Source organism: Trematomus bernacchii, unplaced genomic scaffold (assembly GCF_902827165.1).
Source record: "Trematomus bernacchii unplaced genomic scaffold, fTreBer1.1, whole genome shotgun sequence".
NCBI lineage: Eukaryota > Metazoa > Chordata > Actinopteri > Perciformes > Nototheniidae > Trematomus > Trematomus bernacchii.
This window is the reverse complement of record NW_022987342.1, coordinates 8,660,087-8,678,415: the sequence shown is the minus strand read 5'-3', so window position 1 is coordinate 8,678,415 and position 18,329 is coordinate 8,660,087. Positions and strand designations below refer to the sequence as shown.

Here is an 18,329-nt window from a genome sequence, read left to right as displayed (position 1 = left end):
TGAGAAACAACCCAGAGGAAACACAACAGAAAAGGATGGCAACTCAGACAGGTAAAGTGAATTTATGAATGAGAGAAACCAGGAAATCATAACTCTGAGATTTCAATCAAGTCTGCATTGATATTCCAATGCCTAGTTTCACACTGTGAGTAGGGTTAGTAGGAAGTGGCTGGGCCACGTCACATGACACACATTGATTCACCAAAGCAGGATTCAACCTTTATGGGAAATACAAACTATTACAAAAGTCACGGCACAAGTGCATTTTGGAACTTTATTTCTGCACATTGCAGAAGAGTGGCCGGTTGCACAAAAGTCTTCTTTAAGTTTGCTCCTTAAGTAAGGCATTTCATAGCCTTATTTCTCCTGAACTGATTTACTTATGTGTGTAAAGAACCTGATCAAAGATCCTGTATCTATTGTTTAAATATGGCCACTTCCTGACGAAAGCATTGAGGCAGCGTCAGAGAGCCTCAGTCGCTTCATAGAGCATCTTTTTCAAAGTAGATTGATGAAAATAGCGCATTTAAAATATGACTGCTGAGTTTATCAGTTATGAGTTCATGTTCAATTCATCTTTTAATACTATTTCTCCAGGGATTTAAGAATGATAAAATAGCAGAAAGTCTGGAGCCTAATAGTTTGTCTTTTTTGTTTGCCATGTTTTGTATAGTAGTTGAGTAGATGTACCTTGTTACTGTCAAACACTGGCAGAGTATGTTTTTAACGTTGACTGCAATGGGAGTTGCCTTCAGTATAAAACCAGGATGAGGAGGAAAAGTACTTGGGTGATCATTTCAAGCAAAGGAAAAAGGACAAAACTCAAGCGAGTTTTGTACAACCAACTCTGCGTTCCAATACCCATGTTACCATAATATTTTAATATGCCAGAAAAATATTTAGTATGTGTCAATAAGAAGTAAAATTCAGTATGACGAAAAAATACCAGGATGTTGTACTACTGGCTAATCTGGACCACGGTTCTTTGCGCAGGGCCTATATGAGTATATATGAGAGGTGCAATGGTATAAATAAGTAAAATGTCCAAATTCGGTGCATACTGCATTGCAGCAGCAGAACATATTGTATTGTAAGGAAAACTTCTCTTTGACTTCTATGATATTTTGTTAGACCGCACACAGAGCTGCTGTCAAAGAATTGCACTAGGAGCAATGATCCAATGTGATCCAATCATGTTACACTAGTTTTAGTAAACTATAACACAGGAGCGATAATCCCCACAGACCCCAGCAGCAGGTTACCTGTCCTCTGAGTACTCGTAGTCCGAGTCCCCGGAGCGCTGGTGCTCTAAGTGGGAGTCGTGGTAGCGGGAGGGGGAGTGGGAGTGGGGGCGGTTCTGGTGGATCTCATCCAGACTCCTGAAGGAAACAAAAATATTATATACAATATACTGAGTTTTTCAGAAGTGCTATGGATCTTATTTTGTGATTTGTAACAAACCTGAAACTAAATCATAAGTAAGAGCATTATGTTCTTACTTATGATTTACCTGACTCAAAATGAATTTATGCAAAACTATTTGATTTAAAAAAATGATGGGAAATACAGATAGCGCGATGTTCTTCCCTTGACTCTGGTCAAAACTATATATAATGAGCCTAATTAGTATTTGAAAACGAGAACAAAATCTGTGAATTATATAAATCACAATGACAACAAAATCTGTTAAAAGCACACAATCTTATTTTTTGGTTGACCCGGCCTTTGTGTGGTATTCTCTAATGTATGTATATCAAGAGATATAACAGAATATAATCATGATAAACCCATTTCCTCAATATGCTTCACCAATGACAATTCAAATGCAGACAAATGTGTGATGTGTAATGTGTGACATGTGTGACATGTGTGATGAAGACAAAGAAAGTCCTGCTTCTGTGCCTTTATGTACATAAAAGATAAAGATGTAACCCAACTCAAATGTTTTTTCTGTATTTTTTTATAATAGCCGTGCTGGTTTGAACATATTTGGCTGCTTCTAGCGGGCATAAGAGTTAACAACATTGCCAACAATGTGTGCCAAAGCCATAAACACAGATGTGTATTACTTGGTAGTGATCATATACAGTTGGATGATTAAAAGCCTTAATAAATACATGTTAACAAGCCGCATCAGTTCTGTGTCAGGGGGCAACTGTACCATAGAAACTCACACTCACTGAGACTGTTGTAGACCACACAATAACCCCTTAAAAAAGCTAAAATGTCAAGTATCTGGACATGTAATCAATATGGATATGTGAAGCTCTACAGGGATATTCCCTTTGCCAACATCATAACAACTCAGAATCTACAAGAAGGGTAGAGTTTTAGAACTCCAGGATAAGGCCTTTGTTGTCCCAAGCTTGGAGATGGAACTGACATCTGAAAATGCGTTCGCCAGAGAGGATCATCAGGGTACCATCGCAAGGTATATATACAACCCTAATATTTTAATGTAATTGTAGCTTATAACTTCAGCGTAATGTAAAGTGAAGCAGTAAATAACTTGTACTACCTATGAGTTAGCTTACAAGCTAGCAATGCTAATGTTGTTAGCAAACTAACATTAGCTCTTTAGCTTTATTTTCTTTGTTGCGCGTCTTTTTTGTTGTGCGAATGGTAGTTTGCAAAGATATTAGCATAACTTTATAAATTATAGATATATATCAAATAATAAAATCCTACTCTTGACTTTGGTTTTATTCGTTGAGGTTATGTGGTATAGACATATGGATATGTGTTACTATATTTATATATATATATATGACCTTTAGTCCATTTCTTTTATTATCAAGCACAAAAAAAACAATTAAGTAAATGCTAGGGCTGTCAACGCGTCCGCGCTAGCGATCAATCTTGAAACCTCTATCCATTAAAAAAAGAATGCAAATGAATCAAATTGTCACGTCTATTTGTGTTATCTCCTCACAAAAAGTCAATACTAGCATTGTAAACATAATGTTTAATAAGGATTAATCACAGGTTATTATTGTGATTAATGTCTAAAAAGATTGACACCACTAATAAATACACTGCACACTATACTATAGAGTCAATTATTCTAAAAGAAGCATGATAAACACATGCCATTTTCGGGCCAAGTCTGGAGCTCTGCAGTGAAACACTATTCAATTATTGACAACACATGACTAACCCTACTGACTACCCTTCAGATACTGGGTAGTGCTGAACACTGTCCGCACAGACACCACTCTGACAGTTCCCCAGCTCTCTGGCAGGTGCACTGACCTTTGCATTGGCACGTGTGCAGGGCGGGAGCGGGCCCTGCAGGAGTCCTCCCTGTGGGGGGACACGGAGCGGGAGCGGTGCTGCACGGCCCGCTGCTGCTCCGGCACCGCCAGCGTACTGCCCCGCTCTCTCTCCCTGGAGTTACGCTCTGCACCTACACACACACACACACAACCACAGAGACATCCAAAGAAAATCAGGACACACACACACACACACACACACACAACCACAGAGACATCCAAAGAAAAGCAGGACACACACACACACACACACACACACACACACACACACACACACACACACACACACACACACACACACACACACACACACACACACACACACACACACACACACACACACACACACACCACACACACACACACCACACACACACACACACACACACACACACACACACACACACACACACACACACACACACACACACACACACACACACACACACACACACACACACACACACACACACACACACACACACACACACACACACACACACACACACACACACACACACACACACACACACACAGTGTTGATTCATAGATACACACATAGAAACAGAAACACACACACATACAGACATTAGTTGCATGTCCTCTGATTAGGATGGACCAGCAGTGTGACTACGGCTACAGATGCCATTATCTTACAGACTGTAAACATCACATCAGGATGTTCTACAGGCAACAGGTCATGTGAGCTGACTGTTTCTGCAGTGACTCTGTCAGACCTGAGATCAGAGGGTGAAAGTGGAAAGGTGTCTTTTGTTTTCTGCAAAGATAAAGTTAAAAGCACATCCTAATGTGTGGAACCCTCCCGATTGATTGATCACCATAAAAACCAGCAACATTGACAGAAATGTTGTGTCTTTTTGATAAAGAAAGATAAGGTACAAGCCTGTGTACATAAAAACTATTGGTAACAATTTGGTAAAAAACATCTGTTCTCTTTAAAAAGCACAATATGCAGTTTAAATTAGCTCCAATTTGGAACATAACATTAACCAGATTTATAATATTATTATGTCAATATATTTCTGTGTTAAAGGTAGGGTAGGTAATTTTGGAGAAACCAGCTTGAGTGCGCTAGAATTTGAAAATACACAGCAGGAAGAAATCTGCTACTTCCTTACAGAGCCCCTCCTCCAACACACACGAACGCGCACATGACCAATGAGGGCACGAGATAAGTTTGTGCACAGATGGAAAGCTGACAGGCAGGTAGGCCATCCAGTTATTTTAGCCGGGCCGGCTCAAATGATTGGTCGTGCTTTTTACAGTACGGCTTCCACAGATGACATTTTTAATGGATTTTTTGTCAAAGCACTTAAGATATTCATTGCTATCGGGATGTTAAGAGCATTCCATGGAATATAACAAAAAGTGTATCTCGAGCCGGTTTCTCAAACTTACCTACCCCACCTTTAATGGACATGAAATATGTATCATAGACTGTTACATTATCATTGTCACTACTGTATTTCTGGGCTTTATCCCTGTACAATGCATATCCTTTTTATCCTTTTTTTTACATTTCCACATAAAACTATCCCTTCTTGAAGAGCACAGCTTTTCATTTCAAGTGTTTGTATAAAGTTGCATTCACATGATATGCGTTCTGCTCTTTGCTCACTGCAAAGTTGGGCGCAGAGCATTACATTCAACACAGCTAGTTAAGATTTGTTTTTGTGGTTACCTCCCTATGCTATACATTCAACCAGTGGCGAGCCGTCAGGGCCCTCTCTAATAATATTTGAAAACATTAAAAAAAAATATATATATTTAAAAATATTTTTTTAGTTATATTTTTCATTAGTTTTACCAAAATAACTCGATTTATTTCTACTTAAAATAACATTTCCAAAGAAATAAATCCTTCGAATCTGCCTGTTCAGTTTCTGTTTGAATGTGAAGGGTTAAATGAAAGCAGCTTGTCTCTGCGAGTCACTGTGAAGATAGGAGCTGATTGGTGGTCCTGCTGTAAATTCACAGAGGGCCCGCTATAGTAACTCCACGAGAGAGTAATGTCAAGTGACAGTACAATTGACCAATCATATCTTCCCTCTAAATGGGTGGGCTTTATTTTCGCGGACTTTATGACAAGTTCCGCCCGCTGTGAAGTTTATGCATGTGTATAAAGCGGTATAAAGTGGTGCAGTGACGCGTCCTAAAACCCGGAAGTAAGCTGCGCTCGGGTTCCCTCGACAAAAAATCAATGGGATTTCTCCATAGGATTTTGGAAAATAGCTCGAAATAAGGTCTGTGGAAAACGAACCTGTTAGATAAACGCACGTTTTGTTCAGCCGGATAATATCCACATGTCTACCCTACTTTTATCATTTTAGAATCATAAATCTAATCGATTATGATTAGCATAAGTTCGTTCATGATGGCTCATGTCAGTGATAGTGATGACATCGATGTGAAATTATTAACCGAGTCATTTTCAAGATTGAGTTACAAAGATAAATTGGAGTGGCAAAGGATCAGCTGCATGACCCCGCCATCAAGTGCTTCATCCAAAAGGACAGGAGGATGGACTTTGTGTTTAAGTGATTTGATTATCAAAGGTAGGCCTAAGTCATTGTCAATGTGAATGAAAAGCGAACATGAACCATACAAAAGTATTAACTGTATCATTTAGGTCCACATTCCTCTGACAGGAAATGAATGTCACAGCAGAAACAGTCAAACAACAAAGCAGTTGTAGTGATTCTATTTGCCAAACTAACACAAATTCAGCTTCTACTGTTCAGTGTCCTTTCAGTGCGGTCCGGGCAGGACTAGAAGCATGCAGGAGAATGGCAGGAGACTGAGTGGAATGGCAGTGAGGAACAGTAGCTCTACAGTCTAACATGCACTCAGTGCGTCAGTGGTTCTACGGCCCAGCAGAAGAGGAGAAAGTGTTCTCTGTAGCCTCGGTGAAATACTCTGTAACTGCAGTACACTACAACACTGCAACTCAACATCTGCAGCATTGTAGCAATATGATGAATTGCAAAAGTTCTGCTGACACAGCAAATATGAATTACTTTAATTTGGGTGCATTTTTTCTTCAAGTGGAGCCAAAAGGAGGCTTTGAGAAAGAGACCGAGCGAGGATGCAGAGAAGATGCTCTCACCCAGTGCTGGACAACTACTCGGAAATGCTCGGAAACCATGCCCCCCACCCACCTTTAGTCACTACCATCAAACCATCATCAAACTCTGTATCAATGATGCGATGAGACCCTGCGCACATACACAACACATACACAACACACACACACACACACACACATATTAGATAATGTAAGGTTCTGAGAGACATAAAAGAGAAAGCTCAGTAAAGTAAAGGTTAGCAAGATCACACACACACACTGCAGGTTCAAAAAAAGGGATTCAATTATACATGTATATTAATACACACAAAGCATGTTAAATACATAACCAGACATACTCTGTAGTTTCTTGCTGGGGCTGTCTCCGTGGACGTGTCTGCGCGGGAGGTACGGGGAAGGCTGGGGCAGAGGTATCGAGGACATGTCATGTGATTGGAGTTTGTACCAATGAGGGATATCGTCCAGCAGAGCTGTCTCCAACTCTATCAGGATCTGAGGACAGAGAGGCAGATGAGTGAGCAGAAGAGAAACAGTGGAGGGTTTCCACTGAGGATCATTTTTCAAGGGCGGAAAAAAATGACAAAGGGTGCTCTGGTGACCTAGACGTTAAAGGCTAGGGGTACGTTCGTAAAATTGACACTCTGGGTCGTAGAACTCCGGACTGTTCATAAACTCTGAGGGTCATTGGTCATTCAGAGGAGCTCACTCTTGGATCAGCAAAGTCGTCTCTATCATGTGCAGGAAATGAGTAGAAGTTTTGTAAAAATTACAGTATGTTAAATTGTTTAGCTAGCTAACTAGCTTACCTTTTCTCTAACTCCTAACGTTAGATATAGCGTTTCTGTATTTACTTTTTTTTTTATCGACATCTTAATAGTCTATAGGCTGTCATGTCTCCTAATAATCGTCTCTTACATTATTATCCACACTGATAAGCAGGAGGCAATACATTGGTTTATTATGCATCTTGAGATGTAAGTTTAAGGAAAGTTTTTCTTTCATAACCCATTTGTTAATTTATGTAAAAATAGAACAATCTGTTTCTTCAGACAACGTCGCTCTCATTTGGTGTTGAGCATCAGAATGGATCATCGCACGCACCCTAATTATGCAATTGAAACATCCCTGTAACACTCTTCTCTACTATCAAATCCTGCACATAAGTGACACAAAGCCACTTGTTAGTGTTATCAGTCCATGAAATGGCTGTAATCAATTGTTGTCAGAAAGGACACCCAACAGTAAGCCAGAACGGGCATATCCAACGTTACGAAAGGGTTTCAGTTTGTTTAAGGTTGCAGCTTTTTTGCTTAGGATGGTTCGTAACGAGGTGAAATGACCCGGAAGTACCTAAGTAACAGCCATGATAAGAGCTTCAAACTCTTTAGATGATAAGGAATAAGCTTCGATGCTCTCCTTTTGATCTCCTTTAGCACTGGATCATCCTAGAAGAAATGAAAGGAGATAATGATGTTCATCAGGGCCGCAACCATTTGTGACTTGCTCTATCGAAATCAGTGGCATTGACCCGAAGACACATTTTGAGTTGTATACACTGTTGGAAAGAGGAGATTCCTAGCTTTCTAATGATATCAGGATTACTTTTGTACTCCAAATATTAAGCAAAATATGTCACATTATATAATGACTGACACCGAGTCATCATTTTGAGAAAAAGGCCCTCAAAGTTTCCTCTTCTCTGGAATCCATCGATCTGATTGATTATTAGCAAATGATCAAAGTAGTACGGAGGGAAAATATTTCCGTTTGGATTGCTGGTCTGGGGGAAGCTCGTGTTATGGCAGTTATGGTATTAAAGCTTAATACAATGTAATCCTAATGAAATGTAACGGCTGTATCCTGGAAAATGGTGTTAAGGAAATTGTGTGATCAAATGTATTAACATTGCTAACTGTAAACTGTGTCTCTGATTAGGTCAAATCATGGGAGTGACCTTTGAATGTGTGTGATAACAGATGTCTTTGCAAGGGGGTTTTATGACACTACAGGAAGAGAGGATGGGGTGGAAGGAATCTACGATTAGGGGTTATCTCTGTATCCCATTGTTCTTTGAGGGGTGTGAGTTTTAGCATACACTACTGTGTCATGGGGGCAAACACCTGAGGCCTGTACTACGAAGCCGGTTCAACCTAACCTGGATATGTTTGAGTTAGCCGGTTGGCCTAATCCAAAACATACGCACTCTCGCTAAGCGGTCCTACGACGCTGGTTATCAAGTGGATCGCTCAAGCCAGCCGTGTCCTATCTAGTTAGGTGCGCGCATTCGACCAATCACAAACATGGACAAGCGTACTGACAACGCAGCTTCATACTTCCTGAATGAAAAGTGAACTTTAATATTAGTCAAATATGAAGAAGTTAAACTTTAAACATCCATGACTTAAACACTTTATCCAGGATAAAAGCCACATAGCTGCACCTGCAAGGTGAATACAGCTGGTAACAGAAAAAGCGTTTGAATGCGTACATTAACAGGTTTATGATATCACTGCCCCGTCTAAGACACGATCTGACTTTAATTACATTTGACTCGAGTGTTTCGTCAACTTAATGTGTTGCTTAAAATAATACTTCTGCATACAGTATGTGACACTGTGAGTGTTGCACGGCCAGATACGGCTCAAGAAGCTGACTCAGATAAGGAAATATATGATACATTATGATGTGATATGATATGAATGATAATGGGACACATCGACGTCTGCACTCACAGTGCCGCGGACTGTACTTAATGTTACTCTGATCCGGTTACTTATGTTGTGGCAGATATTTAAGTAAGCTTTCTTAACGCTAATGTTATAATAGTCAGATTGCTCTGAACATGGGAGGTGATATTCTATTAATTTTCACGTTCACACAGTCAGTTGATTTTGGCCGGCCGTCTTTCCTGCAACGGCAGTTTTTCTGTATTTCCTCTATCCTGTAATATGACTTGATCGCTTTAAACTCCGCACACGGAGCTCTGATTGGTCAGCAGGCGGTGCTTTCACTGAGTTGATCTCTTAGCCTGCAACCTAACCTGCTCCGGAGCAGGCTAGCCGTTCAGCATAAGTTACCATGGAGATCCAGCCCGGTAAGAAGAGAACCAGCGTCGTAGGACCGGAAACCCAGAGTTTTCCCTGAAGTTAGCTCGCTAAGCGAAAATCCGGCTTCGTAGTACAGGCCTCTGGCCTCACATGATGTTGTGTTGTCATGGGGGTTGTCTTTGAATGTTTCCCTATAAAGTAGCTGTAACAGAACAGAACGACACACTCTCTTTTGGAGGTGTCACTGCTTGCAAGCATTAAACAAAGATCTCAAAATACTTTATATAGATATTGTGTTTCTTTGCATATTTGCCTAACTCATCTTTTACTCTAAGACAGCAGCTGATTTTAAGTTGCGACGACATTTTGGGGGACTCCGGGTTTGTCTGCTGTAGGATTGCTGTGAGGCGTACTCTCCAGGTACAACTGTATACAGCCAGCGATTTTGTCCTGGAGGCTCGCTTCTCCCTGGACAGGGTAACTGACTGCAGGGAGGAGGAGAAGCCGCCTGCAGAGAGGGGATCACGGATCCATTTCAGCACGACATCCCAAGGGAATACATTTTAAACGGAGATGAGAGCACAATATTTGTATCGGAAAGTAAAAATGTTAACTCGCTGAGGGCTGACGAGCTAATTCATGTTTGGTACATTAATCGAGTGTAACTAGAGTTATTGGTGGTGTTTGGTACACACAATAATTCACAACGTCAAAACAGTTTTAGTAACTAACAGTTTTGGTAACTGTAAGAAAGCGCTGTATAGAAGATAAAGGCCTTTAGTAATTAGTAATATATATAAAAGATAAGTGATCACGCAAAGTAATAATACTAGTAATTATAATATTAGTACAAACGTAGGCCTACACTTGAGTCAATTTACATTTAGTGATCTGTTAACATGCTCTGCTAGGTTTTACATTTGTAACAGTGGGGATTTGAACCTATTGAAAAAAGAAATAGTAAAAAAAAAAGAGAAGTCAAACAGTAAAAAGTCAATTCTGGAGTATGAGGGGTGTGCAAAAGTAATGTGCGACAAGTATGGGGCTTGGACAGGTGATTATTTAAATGTAGGGTTAAAAAGTGGTTTTCCTGATAATGGCAGTCTTTAAATCATTTAGAAGAGTTGAGACTAGGTTCAGTAAAACAAGGGGACTATAGAGAAATAGAAAGATAAGTGCTTAAAAAGAGGTTTGGATTCCTGATTTTGGTAATCAAAAATAACAAGTGGTTTAAAAACCTAAGATTCAGAAGTACTAAAGGCATTTGTAAAATGGAATACAGAGGCTATGATCAGGGAAAATCAGAAAAAGAAACTAGAACAGGGGTGTGGATGAATTAAACCTCAGTGTGCTCGAGTCCTTCTAGATAAACTGGACCACGACCTGGACTTTCCCTCTGGTTCTCAAGTACAGAGCCCCGACCCTCCTGATCTGGATGACGCACAAGGCCTTCGCAGAACTCTTCATTCTCCTCCGCCATATGATGGACAAAAAGCTGAATCAACAACAACGCTGTATGCAGAACAACATGCTGACAGAGATCTACTGAGCAACAGTCCCTCAGGAAAAGGGTGTGAAGCCCCTCTGGAACCACATGTTTTAACCCCAGGCTGGGAAACAATACGGGACAGGAAAGACAGTTGCATTTTGATGCCCATTGTTGACATTCTTAATCCTAGAGGGGATGTAAATGATCCAGAAATCACGTATGTGTTCCGTCACTGGTCTCCAAGGGATTTGAGAGAAGCTATAAACAACCTGCATAACCCAGTTGAGATTTGGGAAGGACATTTGAAACTTGTCCTCACCTATGACCGCCCTGCTGGACAAGTAATGAACAATGCTACTGAAGAATTAACGAAAAGAAAAGATAAGACTGGAAAGCGTTTGCAGACGGCACAGCTCCAAGCTTTGATTCAAAGGGGCAGAAGAACACCAAGTAGAGGGAGAGGCAGAGGGTCCAAAAGACAAAGAGGATGTTTCCGCTGTGGTTCATTTGAACATCGAATTAAAGATTGTATGGAACTGAATGAGGAGTAGCAATATGATCAAGAAGAAGGTGGGACTGTTTTCAAGCCTGCAAGGTCACAGAATGAGTGGAGGTCAGGAGCGCTGGGGCTTGAGATACCCAGAGGAGACAAGGAAGGTTACTGGAAAGGAGTGAGTTGTGCACATAAACACACTTACTCACTAATGCACACAAAGGGACCACATTAAAGAACTTGAACTGGCTTGTTAAATATAAAAAAATGTTTTATTCCGCAAGAATTAAGCCATCAAGCATGTAAATGACAAATAGCAGAAAAGAGGATATTATTAAAGTAAAAATGAGAAAATAAACTTAAAACACACTGTAGGAGTACAGGGTAGAAAACATTCTTTAATCTTTTCATCATATTGACCAATTATTCTTTTAGAGCTTTTTATTCATGTGTGAATTTGGAAGTGTTTTAATTTGTAAAAATATTGATCTACAGTTTAAAGGGAGAGTTTATACCACGTGTAGATGCATATTCGGATTAGCAGTGGTTTGAGCATAGATATTACAAAGAGGGAAATAAATGTTGTCTGTAGTTCGAAATGCAGAGTTTTTAAAAAGACACTTTGGGCAAATAGGAATTACAAATTCAATTTAGAAAAAGCAATATAACTGGGAGCAAACATGTGGGGCCTTGGATCACTCATTGTAATGGTGCATATTCTTGGAAAACGACATCTGTGGGGAGAAGGGGTCACTTTACCCACCCTTCAGTTGTTTTCAAAAATCTTATCTGCACCCTCCTAGGGAAGCATGCAAAGCACCAGTTTATGAGTTTAAAAAAGACAAGCACCACCACCTTCCAGTGGACATCCACTTAATTAGTGATGACCTGAAATGAGAAGATGTTACGCCCAAATTGTGGGCTGATCTCAAATATGGTATTTATTAAAACATACCTGCCATAGTGATAAACTCCTTAATTCGACTACAGACCATGTCAAATATAATTAGCCACACGAACAGGAAACCAGAGATGGAATTACTGACATGTTCAAACTTCCCATAGTTCCACACATTACTCCCCGGTTAAAAGGATGAAATGTTTCTTTAAGTAGACCAGAATTGAAAATAAATAAATGTAATGAATTATGAAATACATTGCAGAGCTACACAGATCCTAATAATGTTTTGACTCAAGATAATAGTTATGTGCACACGTTTCTGAAATAGATCTATTAGATATTTTAATATAGATTAGGTGTTAATAAACTGCAGTAGTAGTACTATAAGGAAATGTGGGAAGCAGCTGTCCCAATGAAAAGTTAGATCCATCTTGAAAATTATAGTTGTAATTCTGAAGAAATAAATGATTGGCACTCAGCATATGTCAGGCCTTTGTAGACAAAGGATACGTGTCTATGCTGAAATATCTCTGAAAAGTCTCTGCCGAGCATGACACATGACCAAAAGACTGAGACCAAATGACCTTTGACCCCGACTGACAGTGTTACTTGACAAAAGCACTGTCAATGACTGACTCTGGGGTGTACCTTACCAAACTTGACTTTAAAACCAGGCAGTGTGAGTGTGAATGCCTGTCTGCATGTGATCAGTGTAACTGCATGATTTTAGAACAATGAATAACCAAGCATGAAAAATAAAAAAGAATTAAGCAAAAAAATTCAACAAAATGCCTCTTGAGGGCATGAAGTGACAACAACTTTCAACATGTCTCCATTAAGGCCCATTGTAAATTCAAGGCAAGGCAAGGCAAGGCAAGGCTCTCCTTTCAAAGCACATATCCATGGAAACCTTTGATCTCTGGGCTCACGTACACAGGTGTTTGATAACGTCATCACCATGGTAACCTCTGATCTCTGGGCTTACACACTTTTCTGCATTTCTCCGCTAAGTTCAGCAACACACTTACTTGGTTTTTGTAGCTAAAAGCAGCTACCATTCAACTAATAAAATATTCAGCTTTTTCTGCATTTTCAGCTAAATTCAGCTACAAATGTACACAGTTTATAGCATTCGCACGCATTTTCAGCAGGAAATACATTTTCTAGTCTTACTATACGCCTTACATTCATTATTTCATCGAGAGGGAGGGGTAGAGGCGCTGCGGAAGAGCAGAGTATACGACTGAGAGGTGCCTGTCATCTTCCCTTTACAAGCTTCAAACATTTATTTATCGTGTGATTTTGGAAATAAAAGTTTCATATTCTGAAAGCCAAGACTTTGTTTATTTAAAATTAACCAAAACACCCGAACCCCGAAAAACTATTTTTTTACGCAAATCCACGTTTATTTTTAAATGAGCCGTTGCGATTTCCGACTGATTTCGACAGAGCGGGTCACATTTGGTCTAAAGTTGACCAGAAGAACCGATTTTGAGTGACACTTGCGGCGCTTATTCAGCATTTTCCATCTTATGACATAACTGTGTCATAAATTCGCCAATATGTATACGTCCCATGAGACAACATGATTAGAACACACAGGTAAGTATCTAGCTTTTAAGTCCATCCACGGAAAAGTGTAGTTTCACCACAGCAGACCCAAATAAATAACATCTGCCGGCGTGTCATAACCACGTATTGCCAGTGTTTGCTTTTTACTTACACAACGTAACTTTTCTTATCTTTGTTAGTGAAAATAATTTGACTTGGTTTCACATGGGACACAAATGCCCCTTCCTTCCCACCTATCCTAAGCTGATTTTAATGATCGTTATACACTAACCCTAACTGTCACCAACATCCCTTCTTAGCTCCATTTATAATAAATACTCCTACTACAGGTCACAGACTTCCTGTAGTCATATTGGTAGGCAACCATGTGAATATGATAATGCTGTTCTGAACAAGACAGGCCCCTTCTAACCAATACCTTTGAATCTTATTACCTCTGACAATGAACACTTAATTGCGTGATACCATTAGAATCAGGGTCAAGGCTTTAGCAAATTGCTTTGATGATACAGCATAAACCTTATATGAAGCATTAGAGCATATAGCACATCCTGTTTAATGTTCAATCCAAGAAAAACACATTTATGAGAATTGTTATAAGGAATACATGTAATTTAACAGAAACAGTGAAAATAGTATACTGTTATGTGTCCCACCTCTCCTAAGAATTCACTCTCCTCCTCCTGGACCCTGGGCTGGTCCCAGACCGTGATCTCCAGCATGCGTTCTCTGAAGTCCCGCCGGTGAACGTGGGAATACAAGAAGGTCTGGTTCCACTTGGGCTCAGCATTCTTCTTCACTGTTTTAGTCCGTCGTTTACTCTTATCACTGTAACAAAGGCGTGTACACACAGAGTTTCAATGAATAGGGATAAGCATGTTTCTGAACAAAGACAGTACTTTTCCTTTTGTCTTTTATGATGCTCGTATGTCATTTGGGTAATTACTAGTGGTGTCCATCAATTAAAAAATGTAATTGCGTTTATCAAAATTATAATCAGTTTTTAATACTAATATTAACTTGTTGTAAAGTGTGGTGTTATATTAAAGAAATTCATGACAAACTGGAAAAAGAGAAATCAGACATTTTGTTTTTGCTTATTATATCATGATTATTGAGTTATTGGCATGAAGTCTGACAATTTTCATTTTGCTTTGCCTTTTTCACTGCCTTCGAGAGGCAGTTGGGGTCAAAAGTAATAATAATAATAAGTGATCTAATCAATTTGCGTTTTTTTAACATAGTAAAGTTCAAATGAATCGCAAACGTTAACAATGACAGCACTAGTAATAACTGGTGGACTGCACCTTCACATTAAAGACAATGAATATAAAGTACCTACCTCCTATCAGGCAGGAAGTACATCTTGACATAGGGGTTCCGAGGTCGTCCGTCTGGTCGGGTTGGCAGGTCTATGGCTTGAAGGACGTTGACGATCAATTGATGGCCCACTTTGTCGTACCACAGCTTAACCTGTAAACGTGTGAAGACCGTAAGCCTCTATCCTGTACATATACAGCAAGTATGAAAACTCATGAAACCCATACTTCATATTCAGGCTTGGGATAACGTTAGCTAGATACAAATAAAAAGGTACTTGGATTCCGTTATAGTTAAATAAAAACAAGATGTAATCAGAGTACAGTTACATTTCTAAAAGTTTAGAAATTACTAGGAGGATTACAATGTAATATCGTGGTGTATTCTTTCATAGAGACACATTGTTATGTTGTCTTACATAATACATTTAAGTAAAAAAAAACTCATATTGGTATTTCTCTTTTCTCTTGGATTATTTTGCATTGCATTTGATATTGAGATAATCCAAAGGTTAGAGAAAGTAATCAGGTTTATATGTTGATTTGGAGATTAGGTTACTGGCTACATACTTTTCAGGTAACTAGTAATTGTAATAGGTGTGCAACAACTAATCGACTTAATCGATTAAAATCGATGACCAAATTAGTTGCCAACTAATTCAGTCGTCGATTCGTTGGGTCTATGTTGTTACTTTCTGTTTGCGGAGCTGGCTAAGTCACTCGAAAAAAAAAAACATTCGAAAAATGACGGAGGCCTAGGGAAGCACGGTCCGACTAAAATCTTCAACAGCGTGGGAGCACTTTAAACAACAGTAAAAAGTGTGTAAAAAACACACGATAAAGATCCCTCCGTTTCGCGTCAGTCTCTGTGATCATACTGTCGGTGTTTTTTTTTTCAATAATGACCGGCTCGCTGCATATTATCCGGCTTATTACACGGCCAAATACTAAACAAACTAACGACTAACTTGGCTTATTTTAACTTATTTAAACTATGCCAATTTATTGTTTGCAAATTTGCAGAAAATAGGTTGGGTTGAGACACTGTGTGCTGTATTTATGTGTGTGTAAGAAACTGTAACTGCAGAGACAATCTACCTATTTGTTGTAGCAAAGCCTGTTAACACTTTTTGTTTGTGATTCACAATTTTATTATTATTTTTTTATAATTTAAAATGTTGCATAATGTATTATTATTATTTATAACAGCTCAGGTCCATTAAAGTATTTTTTTTTTAAAACAGTTAGGTTAGTTATCATTGTTGATAATTTGAAAGAACATTGTTTTTGTTCGAGCAACCTAAAGAGATATATTTTTTGTTCAAAACAAGCTGTTATATAGCTTTTGCATATGTTTTATAGACTACATTTGGGTTGTTGATGTTGTCAATTTGGAAATGCAGTTTTCTGAATAAAATAATGGAAAACCTTTTTTTTGCCGCGTTTTTTTTCCAATTAATCGATTAATCGTAGAAATAATCGACAGATTAATCGATTATCAAATTAGTCGTTTGTTGCAGCCCTAAATTGTAATGGAATACATTTTTTAAGTAACTCCTCCCATCCCTGCTGCTCTTTCAGATACTCACAGAGAGCTGTCCAGGCAGTACTACAGGAAGGTCTCTGAGGGTCCCAGGGCTGGTCGGGGACATCACCGATATAGAGGGTCGGTCCATCTTTTGCGACTCAAAGGAACTGGAGCCTGCTGTTATAGATGACAGTTGTTGTTAGAAATCACAGAGAAAGCACAACCTTCTTGTCGTCCAACGGTCAAATTTGGCCTGTTTCCCAAACCCATAATTAAAACGTTTTTCCTTTTTTTTACTCGAAAATAAGGTTCAATTTCATTCTTACTGCCTATGCTTAACACGGGATTTTATCCATCTCGCGCATGCGCAGGTCGTGTATTTAATGTCAACAAAGTCACATAGCCAGCCCCGCCTATATAGAGTAATAGTTGAGAGAACTATTACACCGAAGAGCCCCGCCATGGTAAAGCCCCATAGGTTAGGGTTAGGGTCATTTTTTGTTTACAGTTAAGCTCCAGACTCTAGTATGAGTCTGGGGAGCTTCTTTTCTGGTGAGTGCTTTCGCTCAGAAGTAACCTTTTATCTCCCTCTCTGGTTCTCACTGATGGAGACAACCAGTCCATTGGGACAGGCGCATCCATGGCCAGATTGGCTCCTTTATGCAATTCCACCGTTTCCGCTGATAGGGGAAACTCTACACGGGGTTCACCGAGGGAACCACAGGCTTCTGTTGGTTGCCCCAAACTGGCCAGGGAGACTCTGGTTTCCAGCGATGTACAGGCTACTGGAAGGAGATCCATGGTGCCTGCCCAGGAGACGTGACTTGATCCTGGAAGCCCTCCTTTCCCCACCCTTTGAACCTCTGGAGCAGGCAGAGCTTAAATGGCTTTCGGCAAAGGCCGCTTTTAATTTAGCGATGGCATCAGCCAAGCGTGTGATTGAGCTTCACGCCTTGTCAGCGAGTGAAACGTGCATAGGCTGGTACTCAGGTGGAACAGGGGTGGCACTTTGGCCTAACACATATATTTTATCTAAGAGGCTGCCTTCGGCCCACTTAAATCAGGTCATAGAGGTAGCAACTTATGACTCCTCAGGCTTGCAGAACGTGGAACGTGGGTACTGGATTCGTCGTGACTATGTTGGTAATAGTCATCCAGTGTTAAGCACTGCCTCTGGCAGTCAGTAAGAATGAAATAGAACGATAGTTGTGTATGTAACTATGGTTCTATTCATTCTGGATGACCGCCGGAGTTCTTTGTCAATCGGAATCTTGGCGAGAAGATACCATTGGGACATTTCTGACAGTGACCTGGGCTGATATGGGCGGGGCTGCCCTATGTCACCCCAGGTCACATGTGTCTTTGTTGATTTTAATACTTGACCTGCGCATGCACGAGATGGATAACATCCAGTGTTAAGCACTGTCTCTGGCCATCATCCAGAATTCATAGTTACGAATTCATAGAACCGTAGTTACATACGTAACTATCGTTTTATTTTATATCATTAAAGATCATACAGCTCATATTAACACTTACTAGATTCTAGAGGAGGGTGGGAGGACTCTGGGATTCTTGGGATGTCGCTGCAAAAAGTGA

General features: G+C 39.8%; 1 protein-coding gene across 5 annotated transcripts in view; it reads right to left on the bottom strand.

Moving 5' to 3' along the window:
- Window positions 1–18,329, bottom strand: part of rims1b (regulating synaptic membrane exocytosis 1b) — a 105,244-nt gene that overhangs the window by 24,048 nt on the left and 62,867 nt on the right. For 3 of the 5 annotated variants that reach the window (XM_034130356.1, XM_034130362.1, XM_034130349.1), the window contains 7 exons: window positions 18,270–18,316; window positions 16,792–16,907; window positions 15,226–15,356; window positions 14,540–14,711; window positions 6,720–6,873; window positions 3,253–3,406; window positions 1,263–1,379 (listed from right to left, as the gene is read on the bottom strand). In XM_034130356.1, the coding sequence (XP_033986247.1) occupies window positions 1,263–1,379; window positions 3,253–3,406; window positions 6,720–6,873; window positions 14,540–14,711; window positions 15,226–15,356; window positions 16,792–16,907; window positions 18,270–18,316 (891 nt within the window). Of the gene's footprint in view, window positions 1–1,262; window positions 1,380–3,252; window positions 3,407–6,454; window positions 6,512–6,719; window positions 6,874–14,539; window positions 14,712–15,225; window positions 15,357–16,791; window positions 16,908–18,269; window positions 18,317–18,329 lie in introns of all 5 variants that reach the window. The other 2 variants (XM_034130381.1, XM_034130390.1) reach the window with 1 other exon arrangement.